General features: G+C 47.2%; 3 protein-coding genes across 3 annotated transcripts; 1 reads left to right on the forward strand and 2 right to left on the reverse strand.

Annotated features, from left to right (window-relative positions):
- Nucleotides 1-7,343: 7,343 nt before the first annotated feature.
- Nucleotides 7,344-8,763, reverse strand: LOC103629728 (opioid growth factor receptor-like). The gene is made up of 2 exons (XM_020539845.1): nucleotides 7,908-8,763; nucleotides 7,344-7,832 (listed from the first exon to the last, which is right to left on the reverse strand). Exons 1-2 carry the CDS (start codon nucleotides 8,559-8,561, stop codon nucleotides 7,752-7,754), a joined length of 735 nt encoding a protein of 244 aa, XP_020395434.1. The 5' UTR covers nucleotides 8,562-8,763; the 3' UTR covers nucleotides 7,344-7,751.
- A 10,363-nt stretch (nucleotides 8,764-19,126) lies between these two features.
- Nucleotides 19,127-25,674, forward strand: LOC100383431 (uncharacterized). The gene is given in 9 exon segments (NM_001176081.1): nucleotides 19,127-19,340; nucleotides 23,607-23,811; nucleotides 23,885-24,097; nucleotides 24,171-24,338; nucleotides 24,405-24,518; nucleotides 24,611-24,723; nucleotides 24,822-25,101; nucleotides 25,191-25,313; nucleotides 25,418-25,674. Coding segments are annotated over 9 exon segments (1,458 nt in total). The 5' UTR covers nucleotides 19,127-19,224; the 3' UTR covers nucleotides 25,544-25,674.
- LOC100272543 (uncharacterized) lies at nucleotides 19,754-27,869 on the reverse strand. The gene is made up of 2 exons (NM_001147011.1): nucleotides 27,257-27,869; nucleotides 19,754-20,519 (listed from the first exon to the last, which is right to left on the reverse strand). The coding sequence occupies exons 1-2, from the start codon at nucleotides 27,848-27,850 to the stop codon at nucleotides 19,944-19,946; spliced, it is 1,170 nt and encodes a 389-aa protein (NP_001140483.1). The 5' UTR covers nucleotides 27,851-27,869; the 3' UTR covers nucleotides 19,754-19,943.
- Nucleotides 27,870-27,923: the final 54 nt, after the last annotated feature.

Here is a 27,923-nt window from a genome sequence, read left to right on the forward strand (position 1 = left end):
AGGACGTAGGGTATTACGCATCTCAAAGCGGCCCGAACCTGTACAAAATTGTCCACTATCTCTCGTGCATCTAGCGCGAACCATCGAGCTACAGTCGGTAACACCGTCCTACTCCAAAAAGCATCTCGAGGGGCAATCCTGGGTGCGCGGTCGGACCCAAAACACCGACAGCTAGCGCGCCAGGTAGAGGGTGTGTCACTGATCCAAGCTAGCTCAATGGCCATCACTTTCCAGCGCAAGATCGTCCTCCGCCCCGGGTCCACATTCTGCTTTGGAACCATCTCCTCCGTGGCAGATGAAAAAGGAACTCTACATCGCATCGCGGATCCACCGGAGAGAGAGCCTTCCTCAACAAACTCCAGAAAAGCCAGAGTGAAGTAGAAAAAAGCGCAACCTCCGGTGCCGCGAACAAAGACTCCCTCCTGCAAGCCAGGGGCAGAGGGTCTGTCAACCCGAAGAACTCCGCTGTCCACCTCTTCCACAGAGACGTGGACATAGATCACTAGGAGAAAGGAGGCGAACAAGGTCAAGGATTGTCAAACTGCTTTTCTACTACCTCCACCCTCAAAGGAGAACAGAAAGAAGCTCGTCACTACAACGGTTCCGTTCTACCCCGAAACACTCTTCATCGAGGGAAGAGTAGAATCGAATCATGTCTCCGACGATGAACCAACCGCACCAGGAGAAGAACCTCTTCAGTGGGAATCTCGCCGATGAAGGAACCGACGTTGAAATATTCAACGACATCACGAAGCCAGAGAGTGGGACCTGGCGCAGCCCGTGTCACGAGACGAGGTCTCAGAGATAGGAGACACTCCAGAAGAACGGGTCTTAAGGGAAAGGAGGAATTCCCGACGACGTGGTCGTCAGCAAGCTCAAGAGCAGGCCGAGCAGGAAGCGAGACAACGCCAAGAGAATCCACTTTTCGGACGAAACCTGAACCCCGACTTCTCCCGAGCCATGAACACACCGAGTGAGGTCGGTGGAGTATTGGCTCGGATAGCCGATGGCCTCCCCCGGACTCCGGACGCTGAGGGCTATCGGCGACTGTTCACTCGGGTAGCTAATCAGCTTCTACCTCTCGCTCATCCACTGAGTGACCTACGACACACCATCAACAGTCGGCGAGACGCACGGAGCTCCATCAATGCCTCGCGCGAACGACGACACAAGAACGAGATCCGGCGCTGAGAAGAATATGACTGGGATCACGGCATCCCTGCGTGGAGTCAGGCCACCAGAACTGAGTCGGCAACGGCTTCGACTAGTGGCACGACCTGGGATGGTCGAGGCACCACGACAAGAACTCCCCTCCCCGGGATAGACATCATCATCGACGACAGGAGGACACGTGTGGAGTATCGGCACTCACTCCACGCCTCAGGGCCATTCAATGGCCCCCTAACTTCAAAGTCTCCAATGTCGACAAGTACGAGCCCAAGCAGGATCCAGGAGGCTGGTTGGCCGTCTACACCACCGCCGCCCGAGCTACTGGGGCAACCGAAGATGTGATGACCGCATACTTGCCTATCGTCCTTAGGCAAGATGCACTACAATGGCTTCGACACTTACCCCGACACTACATCGACGATTGGAGCGACTTCAGTTGGCGCTTCACCGCCAACTTCCAATCTCTCTCCGACAAACAGGCGCATCCATGGGACCTCAAATCCATCAAGCGCTGAGGGGATGAGACTCTCCGGTCATACCTCAAAAGATTTCAGACCATGAGAAATCGTATACCCGAGGTCACAGAAGCGACAGTGATCGAGGACTTCTACCGGGGATCTAATGACTCGGCCTTCGTCCGAGCCATACTACAGAAGGCGTCGACTACCTCCGAGCAGCTGTTCCGGGAAGCCAACCTCTACATCACCACCGAAGAACGGGCTCAGGACCTCATCGGAGGAGCAAAGCCTGCACCAGCGGCACCACGATGCGACATGAACCAACAACCCGAAAAACGTTGGGAGAAGAGACCTCGTGAAGAAGTCCACACCGCCAGACCACCCGCCTCTCGCGCCCAAGGAGGACCTCGCGGAGGCGAACGTACGCTGGACAACATCCTCGACGCCCAGTGCCCGTACCACAAGGACATGCGCCACACCCTCCGGAACTGCAGAGACTTCAAGCACTCCATGGGGAATGACCGACCTTTCCAACCAATGCAACCTCCCCCACCACAAGGAGGACCTGGAGAACCTCGACAACCCCAACAACGGGAGGGGGGGAGGAGGCAGAGCATTCCCACGCATCGACGGAGAAGTCAACGTCATCTTCGGCGGACATGGGTCGCAAGAAAGCAAGAGGCAACAAAAGCTCAACGACCGTCAGATACTGGTGGCGACCACTGGTCCTCCCGCCCCATATCGATGGTACAAACACCCGATCACCTTCACTCAGGCGGATCAGTGGCTCAACTTCAACCACCCGGGCAAGTACCCGCTCCTCGTCGATCCGCTGATTCGAGAAAGCAAGGTAAAGAAGGTATTAGTGGACGGGGGAAGCAGCATCAACGTCACCTTCCCTCGGACGCTTCAAGGCTTGGGAGTCCCCCTCAAAGAGCTCCACGAGTCAGACACTCCTTTCTTTGGCATCGTGCCGACTGAAGGAGAATATCCACTGGGACACATCTACATGTCGGTCACCTTCGGAACTCCGGAAAACTACCGAACCGAGTTCCTGAAGTTTGAGGTGGCGAATTTCGACTGCGGATACAACGCCATCATCGGCAGGCCTGGATTGGCGAAGTTCATGGCCATCCCACATTATACGTACATGATATTGAAGATGCCAGGACCACAAGGAATCATAAATGTGCATGCTGACTTCCAAGGTGTCGCAGAGTGTTTCTGAGTGGCCATTCAGGCGGCCCTCACCACCAAACCATCGGTGACTTCTTCTGCGCAGGCGAATTCAAAGACTGAGGAAGACCTCGCGGTACCCGAGAATGAAGCTCAAGCCGTGACCTCTATACGGCCGACTGAAGAAACCAAGAGAATCAACCTCGGGTTCGCCGATGAACGCAAGACTGCCATCATCAGTTCCAGCCTGGACGACAAATAGGAAGGTGCGCTCATCCAGTTTCTGCAAGATAACCGAGATGTATTCGCATGGCAACCTGCGGATATGTCGGGAGTCCCGAGAGAACTGGCCGAGCACAAATTGAAGGTCTACCCCCACGCGAGGCCGATCCGACAGAAATTACGTCGTTTCACGCCCGACAAGAGAGAAGCCATCCGTGCAGAGCTGGCTCGCTTGGTCGCGACCGGATTCATTAGAGAATTGTTACATCCCGAGTGGTTAGCAAATCTTGTTCTTGTACTAAAAAAGAATAAAGTGGATTGGCGCATGTGCATCGACTATACGGATCTCAACAAACATTGTCCAAAGGATCCCTTCAGACTTCCTAGAATAGACCAGGTGGTAGACTCAACCGCCGGGTGTTCTATGTTGTCTTTCTTAGATTGCTATTTCGGATATCATCAGATCAGCTTAGCAAAAGAAGACGAGGAAAAAACAGCATTCATCACCCCGTTCGGAGCCTTCTGCTATACCTCCATGCCATTTGGCCTCAAAAACGTTGGAGCGACTTACCAGAGGGCTATTCAGACATGCTTAGCCGACCACTGGGGCAAGCGTGTGGAAGCTTATGTGGATGACGTGGTGATCAAGACAGAAAACTCAGAAAATTTCATTGAAGATTTACAGCTGGTTTTCAACAGTCTGCGGCGGTATCGACGAAAGCTTAATCCTGAAAAGTGTGTCTTTGGAGTACCAGCAGGAAAATTGCTTGGGTTTATTGTCAGCCACCAGGGAATTGAGGCTAACCCAGAAAAGATCGAGGCTATCATGAGAATGGAGGCACCACGATCGCAGAAGAAAGTACAAAGACTTACTGGATGCATGGCAGCCCTAAGCAGGTTCATATCAAGGCTGGGAGAAAAAGGCCTACCGTTCTACAAGTTACTCAAGAAGGTGGACAAGTTCCTCTGGACTTCAGAGGCTCAGGAAGCTCTAGACGCACTGAAGAAATTCCTGACAACACCACCACTGCTAAAGCCGCCGCGCCGAGCCACACCGAGTCAACCGGCCAAAGATCTGTTGTTATACATCTCTTGCACGACTCACGTGGTAAGCACCGTGTTGGTAGTCGAGAAAGCAGAAGAAGGACATGCATACCCAGTACAACACCCCGTCTATTTCATTAGTGAAGTCCTGGGTCCCTCAAAGAAGAAATATCCTCAAGTTCAAAAACTATTGTACGCAGTACTTCTAACTGCACGCAAGCTCCATCACTACTTTGACAATCACAAAGTCATAGTATTCACTGGATTTCCAATAGGGGATATTCTCCACAATAAAGAAGCCATCGGAAGAATAGCCAAGTGGGCCTGCGAGCTGGGAGCTCACGACATTGACTTTCGGCCTCGTACTGCAATCAAGACTCAAGCACTAGTTGACTTCATATCAGAATGGACCGAGCAACAAGTGTCGGATAACCCGGAGACCGCGAAAGTATGGCGGATGTATTTCGATGGCTCGTTGAAGCTGCAAGGGGCAGGCACAGGAATCCTCTTCATTGCACCTGGAGGTGAACAACTCAAATATGCTCTTCAGTTACTATTCTCAGCGTCCAATAATGCGGCAGAGTATGAAGCTTTGATTCATGGACTGAACATTGCCATATCACTGGGCATCAAAAGACTGATGGTATATGGGGATTCACTGGTGGTCATAAGTCAGATAAACAAAGAGTGGGATTGCTCGAATGACTCCATGGGGAAATACTGCACCACCGTCCGAAAGCTAGAAGACAAGTTTGAAGGGCTAGATTTTCATCATGTGGAGAGAGACTGCAACACGGCAGCTGATGCATTGTCAAAGCTAGGATCCAGTCGGGCTTAGGTCCCGCCTGGAGTTTTCGTCCAAGAAGTACTGCGCCCGAGCATTTCATTAGATCGGGTAGAAGAGTGCATTATTCTGAGCCAACCAGAGTCAGATTCTGATGACTGGAGAGAGCCAATCATTAGATACATAAAGAATGAGTAGGAGCCAGATGACAAAAATGCAGCAGAGCGCGTCGCAAGACAGTCAACTCACTACACTCTCTTTGGGGAAACACTATACAGAAGGGGCGCGACAAGAGTCCTCATGAAATGCATTCTTTCGGCTACTGGGAAGCAACTGCTAGATGAGGTCCACGCTAGGCAATGCGGGATACACGCAGCATCCAGGACTCTGGTTGGGAAGGTATTCAGGTCTGGTTTCTACTGGCCAACGGCAAAGAGTGATGCAGCCGAGTTAGTCCAGAGGTGTGAAGCTTGCCAATACTTATCAAAACAGTAGCATTTACCAACGCAGCAACTGCAAACCATACCTGTAACATGGCCATTCGCGTGCTAGGGACTGGATATGATTGGACCCTTCAAGAAAGCTCAAGGAGGATACACTCATGTACTGGTTGCTATTGACAAATTCACTAAGTGGATAGAGTACAAGCCCATTGCTTCTTTAACTTCAGCTAAGGTAGTGGAATTCATACAAGACATAATATTCAGGTTTGGAATACCGAATAGCATCATAACTGACCTAGGATCCAATTTCACTAGTTCAGAGTTCTTTGATTTTTGCGAACAAAAAGCATCCAGATCAAATATGCATCAGTGGCACACCCAAGAGCCAACGGGCAAGTAGAAAGATCCAACGGAATGATATTGGAAGCACTCAGAAAAAAGTCTTCGGCAAGAATGAAAAGTTCGCATGAAAATGGATCAGAGAGTTGTCGTATGTGGTTTGGAGCCTAAGAACTCAACCTAGCCGAGCTTTGCACGGAAACACTCCTTTCTTTATGGTCTATGGTTCAGAGGCAGTGTACCTGCTGATCTCAAGTTTGGGGCGCCAAGATTGATCTTCGAAAACATAGCCGAAGCTGAAGCTACTAGACTGGAGGATGTTGATATATTAGAAGAAGAACGATTGAATACAGTGATTCAGTCAGCCAGGTACCAACAGACTCTGAGGCGCTATCATGATAGGGCTATACGACATCGATCCTTCGTAGTGGGAGATCTTGTCCTCTGCCAAATTCTAATGGGAGAGGGACGACACAAATTGTTGCCACTATGGGAAGGACCATTCATAGTAGCAGAAGTCACTCGGCCTGGATCATATCGTCTTACTCAAATGGATGGCACGGAAATAGGGAACTCATGGAATATAGAGCATCTCAGAAAGTTTTACCCCTAGCTAGATTTCAAAAGCTATTGGGATGGCATTGTATTCTGTAACTGGGAGATACACCATCAATAAAATGACTTCATTCTCAAAGGCACTCGAATTGTTTTTTGCATGCTTACTCGACTCAGGGTGACCATTATACCCTACAAACGGAGCAATCGACTTAACTCGGCAATGACTTAAGGCGGTGTGACATGCTCACACTTACTTAACCCAGGGCGACCACTAAGCCCTACTAACGGAGCAATCGACTTAAGTCGGCAATGACTTAAGGCGGTGTGACATGCTCACGCTTACTTAACTCAGGGTGACCACTATGCCCTACTAACAGAGCAATCGACTTAAGTCGGCAAAGACTTAAGGTGGTGTGACACACTCACGTTTACTTAACTCAGGGTGACCACTAGACCCTACCAACGGAACAGTCGGTTTAAGTCGGTAGTGACTTAAATCGGCACGACATGCTCGCGACTACTCGATTCAGCATAAGCACGTTTGCAATTGCTCGTCTTAGGGCGATCTCTATGCCCTGCGAAATAGGAAGAAGTCTCAAAACCATCACACTGCACTTACTTCTGCAATCATAACGACTGTTGAATTCAAACAACAGAAAAATAATAATAGCGTTCAGTATCGAGAACATTTTCTAATAGAATATTCGAGGACATTGACCACATACACAATGCATTCAGTGTTTCTACTTAGTAATGTTTTTCTCAGGGGCAACTGATGAAGAAGGGCGACTCGAAGAGTCAGGAGCAGCGTTGACATCAGCAATTATGTCGTCAGGAACAATCACACCCGACCTTCTCATCAAGATCCGCCCCGCGCGAATGGCTTTGTCCATAGCCTTGTCGTGCTGAGCCTTCAAGGTGGTAGAAATGTCTTCAGCAGCCTTAACAGCCAGCCGAGCAGTTTCTAGCTCCTGGGCGACTGATCTTTTGGAAGCGCGCAGATCCTTGATGACAGAATCTTTGCTTGACACCAATTGCCTAACACGAATGAGTTCATCCTAGGACTCTTGCAGCTTGTAACGATGATTATCCAAGTCTGCCATGGTAAAGCGATGGCTCCTCTCCAAGATAGTCAAAGAATTGTTGGCATCGCGATACAACCTATCAAGGTTATCGTGAGAAGCTGCAAGGGCACGTTTTTCTTCCTGCAGACAAGAGTCAGCTCTCAAATACCCAGTGGGCAGTAAGAACACAGCAGAGGAAGTCAAAGTAAACTTACTTCGTTAGCCAACCTTTCAGAGTCAAGCTGAGCACTGAGAGAGGAATTCAATAAGTTGGCATCGTCTAAAGAAGCAGAAACTCGAGCCAGGTCCATCTGACCTTGAGAGTACTTCTTCTCGAGCTCAGAATACCGTCGGACCATATCTAGCAAGAAATGGTTGAAGAAGGACACTTAGTAAAAAGCAGACTAATCAAGTGGCCAAAGAGGAAACAGAGGCACTAACCAGCATTTGTTATCTCCAACTCAGATACCCGCCGCTGAAGTAGCACTGGATTCTAATGCATCAGAGATAGAGCTCCTTCTGGTATAGAAGCACCCTGTGATCTCAGCTGATCAGCCATCTCATCAACCAAAGCCTGGTATTGAAAACAAGTGAGTGCAAAGATAATATTTTGCCCGATGTTTAGCCAGATCAGGAAAAACCAAGTTACCTGAAGATTGGAGAAGAATGAAGGAAGCCCCAAATCATGAGAAACCAGTTGGTGACTCGATGAGGGAATATCAGCCGAGGCAATCTGAAGAGCATCATTGGGGATCAACTCAACATCACCAGCAGGAATCAAAACTCTAGCGTTGGGTGTGTCGGTCTCTAAGGCGACTTCCTGATTTGAAGCACGTGTTGCTGCCATGCAATCAGAATGTGGAGGAGAAGACCTGACGTGGACATCCATGGAGGTATGAGAAGGGGAGCCCACTCGGACACCCTCAGGGGCTGGGTCGTAGATTGCATTGCCCATCGGAGCCGGATCACCACCGGCAGCACCCTCGGGGGCTGGGTTGTAGCTCACACTACCCACCCGGGCCGGATCATTGCCGGCAACACCCTTGGGGCCTGGGTCATCGCTGGTGCCATCCTTGGGGACCGGGTTCTCTGCAACAGCCACCTCTAAGGCTGAAGGATTCTCAGTTACCTCCATGGGAGTGGAGCAACCTAGACCAGCTTCTTGACTGTGAAGACCGCACTCTAAGGTCGATGGGGCTCGAGACGCTGCTCGGGATAACTCTAACCCCACATCCAGAATGTCAGTGCAAACGTCCATCATACCACCATCTGTTGGCTCGGATAGCAGATCTTCAGGAACCATATCCTTGAGAGGCTGATCAAAATTTGCTATGGACAACTCTTGCAGACCAACGAGTGCAGACAAGGCTAAAGAAGGAATATCACTACTCCCCCCACTGACCAGGTAGCGCCGACTGTTTTTCCAAATTAAGGGGATTTCCTCCTCTTCTTCCTCATCCTCGTCAACAATACAAACAACACACCCATTGGGGTCAGCTCTGGGCGGATTGCACCCATTGGGATCAGCATCATCAAGGTCACACCCATTGGGGTCAGCGTCAGCAGGGTCACACCCATTGGGATCAGCTCCAGTAAAAAGTTCCACTGGCACTTCCTCAGCAGCAGGAGCAGAAGGGCCGGCATCCTGATTCAAACATGACACTCGCCGAAGCCTCCTCTTTTTCTTCTTCTTCCCCTCGGCAGGAGTAGTTGGATGACTGGCCGGGCGAAGGCGCTTTGGGCGAGCACCATCAGATTTTAGAGCAGTCAAGGTCTTTTCAGGCTCGAGGACAGTTACAATAGCTATGGTTTCAGCAGCGACGGAGTCAGATGAATCCTCAGCCAACATGTCCAGCATAGCACTTATCTCTGCATCACTCGGGTTTATAGGCATCTCAAATTGAACTTGCCTTTCATCGTTGGGGAGATCACCAAGTGAAGCAACCAGAGCCTCGACTTCTTCGGGAGAGGGTCGCACTCTAAGAGCCAGGCCACTGTCGCTAGCAGGAGGATTGGACACAAAACTGAAAAAAGTCTTGGAAGGTGGCAGATTCCAGGCAGAATATGCAACAGGAGCACCAATATTCGACACCTTGCCTCTAAGGATCATCTCCAGCCGGCTTACCAAATCCACAGCAGGAATCTTCTTGTTGGTAACCCGGGTAGAATCAGTAACACCACTGTACAAATAAGCGGGGTACGCTCTATCCTTCAGTGGCTGGATATTCTTGAAAACAAAATCTGCGACTACCGCTTCAACAGTCAGACCTCTCTCCTTTAACAAGCCAATTTCAGCAAACAGAACCCTGGCTTCGGTTATCTCCAAGTCTGTGGGGGATTCAGTCCAACTTGGAGCACGAACATCCGGTTATCTCCCCGACCGAGGAGGAAGGGACTTGCCATGATTCTCTACAATAAACCACTCCAAGCGTCATCCTTTGATGCTATCCTTGAGTGGGATGTCGAGATACTCTGTCTTCCTCCCACGGCACATCTCCAAACTCGCACCACCCACGAGCTGGTGCTGCCCCCCGGCCATTCCAGGCCGACAATGATATAAGTACTTCCACAAGCCAAAATGCGGCAAAATTCCGAGATAGGCTTCACACAAGTGAACAAAAACAGAAACTTGCAGAATAAAGTTGGGATTCAGATGAGTCAGATTCAGATGGTAGAAATCAAGGAGACCACGAAAGAAAGGAGAAATAGGAAGAGCAAGGTCGCGGATGAGAAAAGGAACGTAAATAACGGACTCGTGGGTGTCCTCCGTCGGGATAGTAACCCCACGACAGATCCGCCAAGAGCAAAGCTCCTTTGGGAGAAGAACTCCGACATAGACAAGATGAAGAAGGTCCGAGTCGCAAACAACAGACATGTGATTACCTGCGAAAGGCAATTGACTGTTGGGATCGATGGGAGGAATAATTGCAGCGGTAGAATTCTGACTCTTTCGCTTGGGTGCCATCTCAATCTCGCTGGCGAACTGAGCGGAAGCGAGATCAAATGGAAACAGAGGAGGTCTGGAAGCGGAAAGTAAGGCTAGGGCTCAGAAAGTAGAGGCGTGCGACGGTGCGGTACAAATGGGGTTTTCCCAGGCCAAGCACCAATTCTAAAAATTGCCCAGTCATCACTCGGCTGTTACTTCTAAAATGCCGACGTGGCTCGATATAACTCAGTGGTTATTTCTAAAACGCTGACGTCACCGGTCTTCACTCGGCTGTTACTTCTAAAACACCGACGTGGCTCGATATAACTCAGCGGTTATTTCTAAAACGCTGACGTCGCCGGTCTTCACTCGGCTGTTACTTCTAAAACGCCGACATGGCTCAGTATAACTCGGTCGTTACTTCTAAAACGCCGACGTCACCTGTAATCACTCGGCCATTATATCTAAAACGTCGAGATGGCTCAAAAGGACTCGGTTACTTTAAACACAAATACAGTCGATCGACCAATTACAAAAGAAACGCTGGCAAAGCGAGAAACGCGCACAAAACGAGGAGAAGTCTTCTTCATTATATAAGGAGGGGAAGTATTTTCACAAACTTAAAAACCAACTCATTATGAGTTGATTTTCTTCCCACTGTTTAGTACATTACACTAATACATTACATTTCACTATGCTATACTACTAACTACTAATACATTATTCTACTAATACTACTTCTACTACTATACTAACATCTAAGCCAGTGGTGCCTAACCACTGGCCTTGCCGTTGCCGCCGCCGTTGCCGCCGTTGCCCTTGCCGTCGCCCTTGCTGCCGTCGCCACCGCCATCGTCGTCGCCCCCGTCGCTGCTGTCGCCCTCACCGCCGTCGTCGCTGTCGCTCCCCTCCTTGGACGAGTCAGAGGAGTCCCCCTCATCCGAGGAGACCTCCGACTCATCCGAGCCCTCGAGCCCAGCACGCTTGACGGCCCGGATGTATGTCCACACCTCCGCCGCAATCCTCTGGGAATTGTCTGAGTCGTCAGACGATGCCGGGGGAGAGGCATAGACCGACGACCCCTCGGACTCGGAGGAGAACTCCTCCTCCGAGTACTCGGAATCGCCGAAGTCCTCCGAGGGAGGAGTCGGCTCGTGCTTCCGTTTGTCGCCAGAGTGGTGCGACGAACTTCCGCCCTTCTTGCTCTTGCCCATGGTGGAGTAGAAGAGAAGAGAGTAAGCAACAAGCGGCAGAAAGATGTGTGAAGACGACAGTGAAGCAAGCACACTATTTATAGAAGAAGAAGGCAACCGCTCACCTCCTACCACGGTCACCGAACAGTCGCAAATATTTAATAAGCAATTCAAACCGTTTGGAAACAAGTCAGGCGGCTGGCGCCGTTCCACATAACACGACACCCATTGGGACTCAAGTCAACTGCTTGGACGATATGATTACACTCGCGGTCACGTCAAGTTACTACTCAGGAGCAGTTTGTTAAACGCTCAGCGCACCAAGCTGTCCCTTGCCTACACCCATCGGGGGGGACGTCCAGGAATTTTCAATAGATTTTCCCAAGCAGTCACATCCGCACAGTATACACAATGAATGTATCAAGACAGAAGGAAGATATCAACGGAGATAAAAAAGGCCAAAAATAGCCAATGAGGTACAACTGTACAAGTCTAATCAACAGAAGCATTGAAGCACGAAGTGATATGAAGACTAGCCAAAGGCCATCTACTAAACATCCAATCTGTCGCAGATCAAATAAATTTCAGACCTGACAAGATATGGGCAGATCGCATGCTCGATCTCGAAGGCAAAACTGTATGCTGACCTCTAAAGCATAAAGTTGATGATATAATGCTGATTTCTAAGGCATTCAACGAAAAGGAAAGGAAGATTTCTAAAAAATAGCATGAGATGAAGACCTTCGAGTGGATTATTTTCAGTAATCCACTCAAAGCTCGGGGGCTACACCCGGTGCACCTAATGAACCATCAACCCCAAAAGACAGAATGCTGATTTCTAAAGCATAAGATGAAAATAAAACAATGCTGATTTCTAAAAGCATGAGTTGAAGATAAAAATGATTTCTGAGAAGACTTGAAATGAAGACCTTCGAGTGGATTATTTTCAAAAATCCATTCGAAGCTCGGGGACTACACCCATTGGGTGCACCTTTGGTGCACCCAATGAATCTTGAATTCCAAAGACAGAATGCTGATCTCCAAAGCATAAACCCGAGACAAAGCACTAATTTTTGAGGAATAAAGCGAAGGCCGATGAATAATGGTGAAAGAAAACAACAGAAGATCGTTTTTACCGAGTCACTCAGAGTTCAGAAGCAACGGCTTGACAGACTTATTTTCAAGGCATTCCTTATCAAAATAAAAAACTGCAAGATGGACCTAGAATCTTTGGGCCATTTATTTCAAAATCGACCCAAAGATTGGGGGCTTGTGGGGGACAGATATCCCCCGGGTCCACGGAAAGGCTAAAAGACCTCGCGAAAGGCCTGCGAGCCCAATAATTCGCAAGGTCACCCCTTCGTGGGCCTGGGGAGGCACGTCCGATAAAGCGGATTGACACAAGATTGGATTGACGCAGGCCCAGACGGTCCGATGAGTTTGAACGGCAACCGCAACAAGGATCCGACCTTCCCGCGCAGGGGCCTCATACATCGGAACAGAGCGGAGATAGGTCGACGGAATTATAGGAAGATAGGCTCAGTCGGTTCACTATTACTTAGGCTCACATTGTTATCATATCCACATGTAATGCCCCACGGTCGAGTATATAAGGCCTAAGGGGCATCCCCTCAAAAATATATCTCACTACTTAACCATCCACCTAGTTCTCTAACATCCTCGATACTAGAGAACCTCCTTGTAACCGACCACACAAAGTATTCACGCCAGGACGTAGGGTATTACGCATCTTAAAGTGGCCCGAACCTGTACAAAATTGTCCACTGTCTCTCGTGCATCTAGCGCGAACCATCGAGCTACAGTCGGTAACACCGTCCTACTCCAAAAAGCACCTCGAGGGGCAACCCTGGGTGCGCGGTCGGACCCAAAACACCGACAGGCGTGGGTTATGCCAAACGACCCACGACCTAAGCTTGACTTGACCCAAATATAAAGAACATCTTATGCCAACCTAAGGAGCAAGGGGGTCTTGAGATCCAAGACCTAAATATAAAGAACATCTCTCTTTTAAGTAAATGGTTATATAAGCTGGTAACATCAGAGGGAACCTGGCAGCAATTACTCAAAAATAAATATTTGGGGTCAAAACCATTAGTACAAGTCCAGTGAAAACCTGGTGATTCACATTTTTGGGCCAGCCTGATGAAAGTGAAGCATGACTTCCTTCGCTTCGACAATTTCAAAATTAGAAATGGCTCTCAGGTGAGATTTTGGGAAGACAACTGGCTTGGGAATGGGACTTTAAAACACTAGTACCCAGGGTTATATTGCATAACAAGAAGAAAATTTATAACCATTACAAAAGTTTTATCAACCCCACAACCAAATATTTCCTGGCGGAGATCTTTGATAGGACCAAAATTAGTGGCGTGGAACGAATTGTATTCACGTATCACGAGAGTCCAGTTGGACCAGGGTGAAGATGAGTTCACCTGGGGTCTAACTAAGTTAGGAAAATTCTCAGTTAAGTCGCTCTACCAAGCCTTGATCAAAATCAACATCCCAAATCATAATAAAGTCATTTGGAAGCTAAAGCCCCCCTAAAAATCAAAGTATTCTTGTGGTATCTAAAAAGGGGAGTCATCCTAACAAAGGATAACTTAGCGAAATGTAACTGGAAAGGTAGTCTGAAATACTGCTTCTGTCACAAAAACGAGACGATCAGACATCTCCTTTTTGACTGTCATTTTTGCGAGACGGGTTTGGGACTTTATTTTTCTAGCTTTTGGTATTTCTAGACCTTCTAATATCCACAATATGTTTGGTAACTGGATAGGAGGCTTCGGAAATGACCATAAAGATCTAGCTCTACTTGGGGCAGCAACCGTATGTTAGTCTATCTGACTAGGTAGAAATGAGTTAATTTTTGAAAACAAAATTTCTTTATCTCCTTTGCAGGTTATTTTTACTGTAGCCCAGAGGCTTCGCACATGGGCTGTGCTATAGAGGCAGGACTCATGCAATTATTTGGTAATGGCTACGCAACATTTGACTCAAGTGGCCAAGGAGTTTTTTTCCCGGGAGCATGGTTGGTGGTCTAGTCTTCGGATTGATAGCCACTAGTGTGTGTTTTTAGATTCTGTTGGGATGTGTGCTCTTATGGGCAGAGGCCGGAAGTGACTTTCAAGGACTTGTATCATCTCGACGTACTGTTCTTGAATGAATAAAAATCCTTCCCTTATAAAAAAAAGAGGTCGGGAGCATATATTAAGGTCTATATTTTCTAAAATCATGTTCGGAAGCACTAACTAATTTATCCACATATACCACTAGTAACGGCTGGTAATAAAACTTGCAATAAGTTTACTGTGAATCTATGAAACTTAAAGTCACACACACGCACGCGAGCACACGTACGTATATATACTAGTAAGGTGTTTATGTATTGCTATAATTTTCATTTATGCTTAAGTATAGAATATAAAACATAAGAACATATATATAGGTGGGTGCGAATATAGGTTTTGGAGCCAACAATCATGATTGAAATCCCTCATTTTTGTATAATTTTAACTTTTTTACCATTTAAATATGAGAAAAATGGTGACACATAGACATGAGTATGGACCATCCGACTCGACCAATGTAATGAACAAGTACGAGCCATAGTTTTTGACCCGCAGCGATCCACAAGTCGGGTATGAGCCATCATTTTTTATCCAAAATCCGACCAACCCGAAAAAATCTGATCCAAAGCCAAAAAAACTTGACTCAACCCGAAAAAACCCCGACCCAATCCGTCCAACAAGGAGACACGAGCCAACCCGACCTGACCCGATACTGTACCATGCATGGGTCAGGCGTGGGTTATGCCAAACGACCCACAGACCTGAGCTTGACTTGACCCGAACCCAACCGACCCAACGTTTAAACAGGCTTAAGTGACACGCGACGATGGTGTGGAACGGTAAAATTGTGCTTTATAACAGTAGAGAAGAGATATGCCCGTGCATATGTGCATGCATGCTAGAGAAACCTATTTGCAGCTTATAAACATGAGAAAGGTAAGTAGCAAAGCTAAATTAAAGGCGACGTAAAGAACTAAAGGCTAAGATTTCAGGCAATATCAAAAGGGCAAACTTTATGCTTCTTTTCCTACTTTGATCATTGCCTGGTGTAAGTAATCAGGGATAGGAAGAAGACTACAAATGAAAGAAACTTAGGACCCATTTGGATTCCACACGCTAAACTTTAGCACTCTTTGTGCTAATGGGTGCTAAAATTTAGCAGTTTATTTTTAGTACCTTCTTCTAGCACATTTTAGCATTCGTGTTTGGATCTCCAATTGGTAAAGTTTACTAAAAGTGTAGTGTTAAACTTTAGCACTGTGGATCCAAACATTCTCTTAAACAACTGTAGGATCGACAAACATAGTTCGCCAAGATATCGCTCACTAGATTTCATATAATCATTCCACCTTCACCTTTCCATCCTCCAATTTCAGTTAAATCCATGAACATATAATTTGGACACGGAAACATACGCATCTCTCTCGTGATTCTTAGGTGCATGGTAGGCTGAAAATAAAGAAGAGTGCATTTGCTATTGGGGCAAAAGCATGCATGGCTTTCACATTCTTGAAAGCTATAGGGTTATCCCAGGCATAGCTAGCTAGAGAGGAGGTTGCTCAAAGGTATAAACTTTAGGAAAGCACATATCTTTGTGCAAATAAAGATGAGAGAGGATTAAAGCAAAACTAGCAATGAGATTCCTATGCACTAGGATCCACCAGGTGTGCTGCATGTTCTAGATAATTTCTTCTCGCATGCACGGAATCACCAAGTTAAATTGAAATAGAGGTCTTTACACATCCGTATAAAACTCAAGTGCAAGTGAAATTGAAACAGTTCAAACGACCTAGATGGAAACTCATCAAGGCATCAGGTAGGGGTCTATCTACGACATGCATGGCTGTCCATGAATTGTAAAAGAATGGTTGGATGTGCAGGATTTAAAATTGAAATAATTCACACACCCATTTTAATTCCGTCTTTCATGCATATGTGATATGTCTGGCACTCTGGCTAGGGTAATAATAATGGATCACGATCTGGATCATGCAAATGTTTCTTCAGATTCGTTTGGTATCTTAATTAATTTTAGTTGAAAAATGAATAAAAATAGAGTCAGGTCCTAATAGGATCTGATCCTTAAATTTTATACTATAAAATTTATAGCACATCATCATCCCTATGCTGCATGGCTAGTTATTACTTAGTTCAATGTCCAGTAGTGTATGTTGTGCCTTTTGGATCGGTATTCATGGCAATATTGGGTTGCTCACATACTGTATATATATATATATATATATATATATATATATATATATATATATATATATATATATATATATATATATATATATATATATATATATATATATATATATGATGATATGCCAAATTATAATCAGTGTGTTATAAATAGTGGGATAAAAAATTTAGCAATCTTCCTTTTCAAACAGCTAATATCAAGCTAAGTCAGGCTACGGCAAATAGCAGCTAAACTATATACATAAGAGCAAATAACTTTGTCACTTGCAAACAACTATTCCTCGAGATGGTAGGAGATTTAGAATCTTGATCAATTATAAGCTAAACATAGTTTTTTTAAAATGTACTACCTTCGTTCTCGAATATTTATCATCCGCTAGTTTATTTTTGAACTAAACGGCGCCAAATAAAAAAGAACGGAGAGAGTAATATGCGCTTTCCGTATTTGCTACATACTAAGCTGGTTTCACTTCTTCATCAAAAGAAGAAAATGTAAGCTCGTCATAAATTTCATTAAAAGGCATATTCTGTTACTTGATTGAACTTCATAGAATAAACACAAAAAATAGTGCACATTGTCTTTCCACAAGAAATACCTAGCATCCAAGGAGAATTAAAAACCACACATTACAAGTATTCTTAAAAACATTGGATGTTATAAATTTTCAGAAATAATATTAATTTCAAAACCCCCCTCCATTTTTTGATTGATTGGCATAATTCTTCCAACTGTCACAAATTAGTTTTGGATACTGATACGTTCTGAAAGAAAACTTTGAAAACAGATTTCCATTTATTTGGTTGGGAAAAGGCAATGACCATTGTAATTTGTATGTTAAAATCTAGAATCTAAAACATACTAAAAGTAATTATGGACTCTAATATACATATATCATAGTTCTTACGTCCTCGGCACAAGTTTTCTCAAACATATATATAGAAAATCAATCAGTTTTATTAAGAAAAACGTTGACTTTTCAGAATTAATAATGCGGGAGTACAAAAGGTTTTCTTTTTTATGTATAATTTATCTCAATAAAGAGTGGCATAACATCATCACTAAAGACATTTATTTAAGTGCATGAAAAAACTTCATCACTAAAGTTATTTATTTAAGTGCATTAAAAAATTAGAATTCCAAGGATCAACTAGTGCACTTGCAGTAGTGGTGATGCACAAGTTTAAACTACCTTAGCTTGCCAAATATCTGCAATAATCTGTTTGCATGGATTTTTTTTCTCACAAGCTGTACCTCAATTTAACATCTTACATCAATATTTTTTTCTTACAAGTTATGTTTCATATGGACGAAAAATAGAGTAAAACATCTTGAAAAGAGAAATGTGCAGCTGACATGGATTAAGGGGGTGTTTGAATGCACTAGAGCTAATAGTTAGTGGTTAAAATTAGTTGAGACATCCAAACATCCTAGCTAATAGTTCAGTTATTAGCTATTTTTGGTAAATTAGTTAATAGTTAGGTAACTATTTGTTAGCTAGCTAATTCCACTAATAATTTATAGCCAATTAATTAACTATTAGTTCTAGTGCATTCAAACACCCCTAATTATTGCTAATAATTAATTTTGTGCCGGTTTTTGGTAAAAAAAATAGTTTCATAAGGGCTAGTATAGGAACTCTATTTTACCAAGAGATTTCTGTTTTACTAGAGGAAAATAAACTAATTTCCCTTATGAAAATGGAAATCCCTCGGAAAAATATGATTCTCCCTAAGGAGGGAAAAACCCATTCTAATCCAGATAACCCCAATATGCATGTATATCCCCAATTACTAAGAAATCATTATATAACACTTCATCTCTAAAGATATATAATAGATTAACATGCTTTCACCACTTGCATGCATATGCATGATGCACTGCACTGCACTGCACGATTATTTTCTCAAAAGTTAGCATTAACAAATCTGTATTTGCACCGTTGACCATATATACCAGATGGATCAAAGTCTGCACATACAATGAAGCTAGCTAGCTACTCAATTAGATCTTTTGTATGCATAATACATAAACCCGGCTGCATGCTTATACCTCCATCTATTTTAATAGAACGAACCCTTGCGTGCATGCTCTCTCTTGCACCTACTAATAAATCAGCTCTCCTCTCGATCGGATCGGCACACCTCAAGCTAAGTAAGACCAGTGTTTAAAATAGCTGGATATAGCCGCCGCTATATCCGGATATAGCTGTTGCATAAGATTAGGGATAAGATAATCACAATTTAGCGCTAAACGGACAGAACCGCTAATAGCGGATATTAGCCCGCTAAAACAGCTAAACACTACATCATTTAGCCCGCTAAAGAAGTTGTTGTGCGTTGTGGGCCAAATGAAATTTGGGCCCAAAACAAAATAACCTGTCGTGCCCAGTTGCTCCTGTTGCTAACCCTAGCCGCCGCCTGTGTCACACTCACAACTCCCGTTGTTACTTGTTCCTCTCCTCGCCCTTTGTCCAGCAGCAGCCGCCGAGGGACCGAGGACCGTCCCCGGCCGAGACGAGGACGCTGCTGCTCCTCCTCCTGGTCGAGACGAGGATGCTGCTGCTCCTGGCGCTGTTCGGCTCTCCAGTCTCCATCGCAATCGGCTCTCCAAGTCTCCATCGCGATCTCCACGGTTGGGCGCCTGGGCGGACACGCACGGGAGGCCGCAGGTGGGCGTCTCATTTTGATTTGATCTCATTTGTTAGCTAATAGCTACTGCCTAGACCTTCATTCACAGATGTTCATAGTGTAGACTGCTGCCATTTTATCAAATTAATGTCTTGGAACTTAGCAACTTAGCAACTCCTTTTGAAGTACTTTTGCTGCTCAGTATGCTGTATGTTTTGCTGCTCAGTACACTGAATGTTGCAACCAGTGATTGTTGCAACCAGTAGACTATAAAACTTAGCAAATGAATGTTGTTTTTCTTGCTATTATTTTTGGTTCTGAAGTCTGAACCGCCTATTGTATATTTTTGCTTTGGTTAATTAGTTTATTACATAGGTAATGCTACTCGATTGTTCTATGTTCTGAAAACCGCTAAAACATTTAGCTGCGGCGATATCTAGATATATCCTTCTCTAGCTGTTAAAAAAGGCCGAGGATAAATGCCTTAGCCCGCTATTTTAAACACTGAGTAAGACACGGACAGATGGATGATATGCATGGTTATACACACACGCACACAAGCATACGTTTGCATTTGGCTACAGATCGACTGGTTGCTGTGTAGGATGTATGTAGTAGGACCGTACGTACTCACCCTTGTCGATCTATAGTAGTCGGTCGTCGCCGGAGCCTCTGCTCGACGACGACAGTGGCGGCGGCGGCGGCTTCCAGCTGGTGTGGTGATGGTGGTGAGCATTGGCGGCGGCAGCGGTAGTAGTGGTGCTGTTACTAGTAGTGTTGGTGGCTGCGTGGTCGACCTCGGATGACGACGGGTCGTCGCGGTCGTCGTCGTCGTCGAAGCAGTCGTCGACGCCGCAGGCGGCGTGGCCGCGGCCGAACGCCCGGATGTGGTCCTTGAGGGAGCGCTTGTGCTTGAAGTCGGAGCCGCAGGCGCAGTACCAGAGCCTGCCGCAGTTCTTCTCGTGGGTGCGCCAGTCGCCGCGCACGGCGAAGGGCTTGCCGCACTTGCGGCACATGAAGGGCTTGATGCCGTGCCTGCGGCGGTAGTGCGTCTGCAGCGTGCGGAAGTCCTTGAGCGGGCGCGCCCGCGGGTGGTCGATGTTGTTCCGGCAGCCCGCCGCGCAGCAGTAGCACGGCAGCCGCAGCATCGCCGTCGGCTGCGTGCCCCGCAGCGACTCCGGGCCCTTGCGGTACTGCGACCCGTGGCCCCACATGTGCATCTGCGTGCATCCGACGGTGGGGTTATTGGTTTGGAGCGGATGATCCATCGATATATAGATAGATAGTTACTGCACGGCATTATTGTCATGTATATATCATGTGGATGAGCTCGTGCAGTTCGTTAGCTGCATGCATGAACACTGACTGAGCGGTTAGCATCGCCGTCGGAGCCGTACTGGTCGAGTACTGGGCTAGGCAGGGAGAGAGGGCTCAAAGCTGGAAGGAAGTGTGCAGGTGGAGTGGCGCTCTTCACGTGCCGGAGCAAGGCGACGGCCGGACAGGCACTACAGTAAACGAAGAAAGTTCCGACGGTCACGCTATCTCCGACGGCTTCCTACGAGGCCGTCGGATATTATCTTATGTCCGACGGCCAACAGGGGCTCTCGGACATAAGGTTTTTTAACACACGGACCGTCCCGGCGCGGTTCATTTTCACGCGCGCGCGCTCGCTTCTCGCTTCTCTCTCTCTGCCCGCTCACCGCCGCCTCCGTCGACGCTCGCCGCCGCCGCCGTCGAGGCCCGCCGCCCCGCCGCCCGGCCACCCGCCGCCCCGCCGCCGCCGTCGACGCTCGCCGCCGCCGCCGTCGAGGCCCGCCGCCCCGCCGCCCGGCCACCCGCCGCCCCGCCGCGGCCGTCCGCCGCCCCGCCGCGGCCGCCCGCCGCCCGCCGCCCGCCGCCCCGCCGTCGGCCGCCACGCACAGCCCGCCGTCGACGCCCGCCCCGCCCGCCCGCCGTAAGGTATTAATGTATTATTAATATTTTGTATATATTAATATTGTTTTGTAGTTTATTTTATTATATCCGAGGGCCTAAATTTAATTAGTGGTGCTTAGATAATTTTAATTTTTAATTTCCGACGGTAATTATTATGCCCTCGGAATTAAGGTCAGTTTATATGATTTGTCACCCGTAATAATGTTATGTAGTGGTGTCTATATAATTTAAACTCTTAATTTCCGAGGGTAATTATTAAGCCCTCGGAAATAAGGTTGTTTTATTTGATTTAGGTTCCCGTGAAATGATTTTTTGTAGTGCTATTGTATTAGTTTGGTTAATTAGTGGCTATTGTATTAGTGTGGTTAATTAGTAATCATAACTAATTAAGTTAACGAAACCTAGACGTCACCCGTTTCGGCCCAACACACCTTACATGCGACGCATGTGAGGTATGTTGGGCCGGAATTGTCCCTTTATTGGACAGCCTCGGGGTGACCGACAGAGTCCGTGTTTATGACAAAGGCATGTGCTCCTGCTTAGTTTCGGCAGCATAACCCCTGTGTTCTCCAATTGCACCATTTTTAGGCGTGCGATTGGAGAACAGCGGGGTTATGCTGCCGAAATTTCGCACGACCACATGTCTTGTCATAAATACGGGCTCGTCGGTCACGCTTGGGTGGGTTTAGGACCTATCATTTCCTACAGATGTAGGGGCGTGATTTCTTCGTAAAAACGGATTGTCCGTGCATTACTTATCTAATTAAGTTAACGTCTCGTATCTAGTATGGAGGAGAATCGTCGATGGATGTATGAAGGTTGGAAGAAAAGAGGTGCTCTATCAAGTGAGTGGGTTGCCAAGACTGATGCTTTTCTCGACCATGCTTTTGCTCGGTCAGAGACTGGAACCGATGTTAGGTGCCCTTGTAGCAAGTGTCGGAACATTAATTTCCTTGACAGGAGGACTATGTCTATACATATTTGCAAGAACGGTTATATGCCAGGCTATGAGGTGTGGGTGCACCACGGTGAGGACCCACCTCCTCGTACTGTATCGAAAGTTCAGTCACATGAAGAGGAGGACTACGATAGGATGGAAGAGATGCTTGACGATGTACGCCATGAGCTTCTAATCGTCGATTCGGAGAACCCCGGTCAACCCACCGAGTTTGAGGATCCAGCTACACCTGAGGTTCAGAAGTTCTTCGAGCTCCTTAAAGCTGCCGAAGAGCCATTGCATGAGCACACAAAAGTGACCGTCCTTGTATTTGTGACTCGACTTATGGCTATTAAGTCTAAGTTTGCATTCTCAAACAACTGTTACAAGGAACTTTTGAACTTGATCAGTGATGTACTTCCGGAGAATCACAAGATGCCAAAGGACATGTATCAGTCTAAAAAGCTGTTATCTGGCCTCGGTATGGACTACGAAAAAATCGATGTCTGTGAAAATAATTGTATGCTTTTCTGGAAGGAGACCGCAGGTGAGAAGGAGTGTACTGTATGTGGTGAGCGTAGATTCGTTGAGGTTGAAAACGACGATGGTTTGACCGTGACTACGAAGATTGCACGTAAGCAGCTTCGTTACATGCCTCTTATACCTCGGTTGAAACGTTTGTTCATCTCCAAGAATACAGCCAGACACATGAGGTGGCACAAAGAAGGGGTACGTGAGAATCGAAATGTCATGGTGCACCCAGCTGATACAGATGCATGGAAGGCACTAGATGCTTTTGATTCCAGCTTTGCTGATGAAGTGAGGAATGTTCGCTTCGGTTTGGCAACAGATGGTTTCTCGCCATTCAATCTAACTGCAACGTCGTACTCATGTTGGCCCGTCTTTGCTGTTCCATACAACCTTCCACCAGCTCTTTGCTTGGGACGAGGAGTAGCTCGAGGAGCAGCTCGAGGGGTGAGGATTCAGTTTTTCAGGGCTCAGGTTCTACCATGAGCAGACGGAGAGCGCTGGCAGAACATTTGCCTCCACAAGATGTAAGTTAGTTGTTAAATTACATTATTTGAGTTACTTAATATTGTATGATGTACGGTATTTGTTTCATAGGATGCTGAAATTGAGGAACCAGTGGTAGAGGATCATGCAAGAGATGATGTTGAAGATGATGGTGGAGATGATGGTGGAGATGATGCTGGAGACGATGCTGGGGATTCTGGGGCTGGTGGAGATTCCGCAGCTGGGTCTGGAACTTCTCGAGTTAGGAGAATGAGGAAGCTGCATTTTGTTGGACCACCTCCAGAGCTTCCACCCGAATCTCGGGTTTTGATAAAGCCTAGTGGAAAGTGAGTGACATGTCTTTGCTTAAATGTTATTGAAAGTTATGTTTTAATTTCCACATTGTGTATACTATTTCCAGGTCTTGGATCGACGACTCGTTCACAGGCACAGGACACTACAGGCAGGTGAACATGGTGCTTGGTAATCTTGTTCGTCTGCACTGGCCTGGTGTTGTGACTTTGCCTACTGGCGAGTCTGTCCCCGCCACCACTTGGGAGCATTATCGCTATGGTGTCTGTAGAACGTTTGGCAACACACAGGCACTAGTTTGGGATGCATTCTGGGTATGAATTATTTATACTATTTTAGTTATTCCATACATGTTTGCTTTTATGATAACACTAATTTTTTTTGCAGAAACGGTACAAGTTGCCGGACGATGGATCATATGATATGAACGCTCGTTACGTGTTTGAGTATAACGCGAACGATGTCGTTGCAGATGCAATGTACTATGCACGAATTCAGGCTATAAAGGCATGGTACAGAGCAAATGCTGATGATCGACCGATGCCAAATACCAAGGCCGAGTGGTCATCAATTTACTTGACGGAGGAGCAATACCTAGAGGTAAACAGGTTCTTGCCTCTCAAATCGCACGAAGCCATGTATTTGCTTGCTTTATTTAAAAAATTTCATGTAGGTGTCGGTGCCGTGGATGGCCACCCGATCGGAGGGTTATCGGGCATTGTGCAGATGGTGGGCTTCCCCTGAGTTTCGTGCCATTTCCGAAAGGAACAGGGGAAACCGTGGGACCGAGTCGTTCCACAACTACGGTGGTGATGGTCATGTGCGCTTGGCTAAGCGAATGGTAAGTCACAGTTTGTTGTAACTTTTGAATTACATAGAAATGTGTCATTGTAACTTTTATGTACAGGAAGTCAAATTCGGTCGTACGCCCACGGATGTGGAGGTGTATATGCAAGGGCATAGGGGTTCTGATCCTCAGAATCCTGATGTGTTATGCACTCAGACGGCCACCGACCGTCTAGTGAGTTTTTGATACTCTATTATGTGTTTGATATTGTTTGCAATGGCATATATAGGGGTTATGCACTTATATTTGATATTGTTTGCCTCCAGGCTTCGTATGGGGAGGAGATGGTTCAACGCCATGGGCAGGAGTACGATTGGAGGAGCCAGCCAATCGACCCTCAGGCAGCATATGCTAGCGGAGGAGGACAAGCCCACGGACGGTGAGATTATTTAATTTGGATTACAAAATTGGCATCATATGCTTGCGATTCAACTGAGGCATGAGTTACTATACTAAGTGCATGGTTCACTCTTGTAGGTTGGGTATTTTTGATTCTACGATTGATTCCAGAGAGCTAAGACGCCGTGGACGACAGTCCACATCGTCGTCTTCACAGTCGTCCCGTTCACGATCATCCGCCCACGACATGGAGATGGCAGTGTTGCGTCAACAGGCAGAGTACCATCAATCAGTCTTGAGGGAACAATTGGAGTACCAGAGGCAACAATCTGAGTACCAGAGGCAACAAGCCGAGTACCAGAAGAAGAGGGACGAGTATTATGCAAACCTCCAGGCCCAAAATCAAGCTCTTCTCTCGGTAAGCTGAAGTAACATTTTGTAGCTTATTTTGCAAAACACTTGATGTGTATCTTATTAGCTCAACAATGACTTGTATATAATTTGTAGCAACTAGCCCAACAAGCGGGCGTCCCGATGCCGACATATGGGATGCCGCCTCCGGAGTTTGCACTGCCAATGCCAATGTTGGCGCCTCCACCACCGCCTCCGCCTCCGTCACAATTCCCTATGGTATGTACACATATGCGTGTGTGACATGTTCATAGATGTCTTATGTGTTTAAATGAACAACTGAGTGGTTACTATTTCATGTGCTTGTGTTATAGGGATTTCAGACACCACCCGCTTCAGTTGCCGCACCTGGAGATGGGTCTGGTCAGGACGACCCAACACATTCGTGGGTGAACAATCTTTTCAGCACGCATAGTCCAGCCGGAGGAGGTGGCGATGGATATGAGTGATACTGATGTAAAACACTTGTTGAAACCTTTCATGTGAAAGCCTACCCGTCGAATAATGTTCATTTTGGAGTTTGGACAACTATGTTTATGTAAACACTTATTGCAACCATTTGGAACTATGTTGTTATGTTAAATTTTGTGAATGTGAATGCTTATGTGATTATATTTGTGAATGTGTATACTTATGTGAGTATATTTGTTAATGTGAATGTGTATATGTGTATGAATTCTGTTTTGTATTTGCAAATGTCAGATTTTTTAAAATTCAGATTTTTCTGCAAATTCTGAAAAACGTTATGTCCGACGGCTTTCGTGTAAACCGTCGGACATATGCTGTAAGTTATGTCCGACGGCTTAAAGCCGTCGGACATAGGCTCTACGTTATGTCCGACGGCTTTAAGCCGTCGGACATAGCAGTTGTGGGCCCAGGCAGCGGTTAAAACCGTTACTCCGCCTTATCGCCGACGGTCGGATGGGGCCGTCAGACATAAACTATGTCCGACGGCAGCCGTCGGACATAATGTTATTTCCGACGGCTTTAGCTCTTATGTCCGACGGCTTTAGCTCTTATGTCCGACGGCTTTAGCCGTCGGAAATTTTGTCGTTTACTGTAGTGAGGGCACGGCAGGGGCAGGTGGTTTAAAGTTGCAGAACGAGCCGAGACGACGAAAGGCCCATGCATCTCCCCTCTGATCCTCGATCCCCTTCGTTCCTTCAGTTGTTGGACACTGGTCTGCCATGGCTACCTTGGAGTATGCAACCCACTCATAGATATGAGATGCAGAGGAGAGAGGACGGAGACGATCGATCGAGAGCTAGCAGCAAAAGGATGTTACGGAAGGGGTATCTGAGCAAATGGACAGTGCGTGCGACAAGGACACTGCTCGTGGTGGGGTTTGTTGCGATGAGGGGGGGGGGGGGGGGGGGGGGGGGGGTAGATATCTAGATTCTGCCCCTCTCTTTCTCGCTGCATCCACGCACACTGCGGCTCCAATTTAAAAAAGAGCACAATGAGCGAGCACAGACTCCAACAACACTGTATATTACTGCGACTACACTAGGCAGCTAGCCCAAGCCTAGGTTTCAGAGTCGTCCTTCCCCATGTCAATGGCCGTTTGGCGCGGCAGCGCCATTACTGCATGCCTATGTGCCGCGCGCTCCTGCTTCTCCCTTCTTCTCCTCAGTTCAATCAACTCAAAGACGCGGCTCTCACCGTAGGTAGTTAGGTACACGGGATCCGAGAGAGAGAGAGAGAGAGAGAGAGAGGGAGGGAGAGAAAGAGATAAATAGACACAGAGATTGATCGAAATCGAATCCCTGCAGCCTTAGTACTAGCTCCTACAGCAGAGCGGCACTCCTCTCTGCTGGATTCGCCACTCCACGGCACACAGAGAAGCTTCTCATCGATGCAGCATGCACATCTCTTCTGATGGTCTAAGGGTCCATGTCCATACATGCGCAGCAAGGAAGAGAGAGGAAGCACAAAGAGACTGAAGGAAGCAAATTCACATCTGTGTAGATCAAAACACCAAGAAAATTAGAGATGATGAGACGAAGCAGCTGATAAATCACGAGAAAGAGCGGAACGACCCAGCACCAGTCTACCAGAGTACCAGATCGATCAAAATCAGACACACACACACCAGGAACCAGAACACCATGCAGATCGTGAGATCGATCAATTAGACAGAGAGATGAGCTGACCCTGCTGACCTGCATGTTGTTGTATCGGTTGAAGGTCTTGTAGCAGACGGGGCAGGAGAACTGGGTGGGCCCAATGAGGATCTGCGACGGGGTGGGGATCCAGTACTGCCCTTTCGTCAGCCTGCCGATCCCGACGATGGACGCGCAGCCCACCGGCATGGCGGCGGCCTCCTCCTCCTCCTCTTCTCCTCCTTGCTCCTGCAGGCTCCTCCCTTCCGCTGCCTGTTCCTGGTTCTCGCCACCGTCTGCCGCCGACTCAGAGGGAGAGGGGCTGGGGCTGGGCAGGCCGATGTGCAAGGCCACCGTGACCTCCCCGGCCGCCTCTTGGTCGTCGCTGCACGAGGTGGCGTGTGTGCAGTCCTTGTGGTCCTGGACGTCGCCGCCGCAGTGCTGGTGGTGGTGGTGGTTGGTTCCTGACGACGACGGCGTGAGGTTACTGAGGAGGGGGAGGGCTTCCCTGATGGGAGGGGACGGGGGAGGCGGGTGGTGGAGGTAGGAGGAGGCGCAGTAGCTGCTGGGGAAGGAGGTGGCGGGGGGAGCGTTGGAGGGAGGGAAGTGGGAGTAGTAGCCTCTGAGGAAGTTGGTGTCGTAGGGGTCTCCCATGGTGGAGTGGAGGCACCTCTGGGTTGGGTTGGGTTGGGTTGGGCTGGAGAGTTGCTGAGGATAGGGAAGAAGA

Source organism: Zea mays, chromosome 6 (assembly GCF_902167145.1).
Source record: "Zea mays cultivar B73 chromosome 6, Zm-B73-REFERENCE-NAM-5.0, whole genome shotgun sequence".
In the NCBI taxonomy this organism is placed as follows: domain Eukaryota; kingdom Viridiplantae; phylum Streptophyta; class Magnoliopsida; order Poales; family Poaceae; genus Zea; species Zea mays.

Excerpts from the sequence above, each read along its gene's own strand:
- LOC103629728 (XM_020539845.1), bottom strand. The coding sequence starts at position 8,561 with ATGGTTCCTGAAGATCTGCTATCCGAGCCAACAGATGGTGGTATGATG. Across the intron at positions 7,833-7,907 it reads CATTCTTCTCCAATCTTCAG|GCTTTGGTTGATGAGATGGC; the intron begins GTAACTTGGTTT and ends TTTCAATACCAG.
- LOC100272543 (NM_001147011.1), bottom strand. The coding sequence starts at position 27,850 with ATGGGAGACCCCTACGACACCAACTTCCTCAGAGGCTACTACTCCCAC. Across the intron at positions 20,520-27,256 it reads ACCGATACAACAACATGCAG|ATGCACATGTGGGGCCACGG; the intron begins GTCAGCAGGGTC and ends GGATGCACGCAG.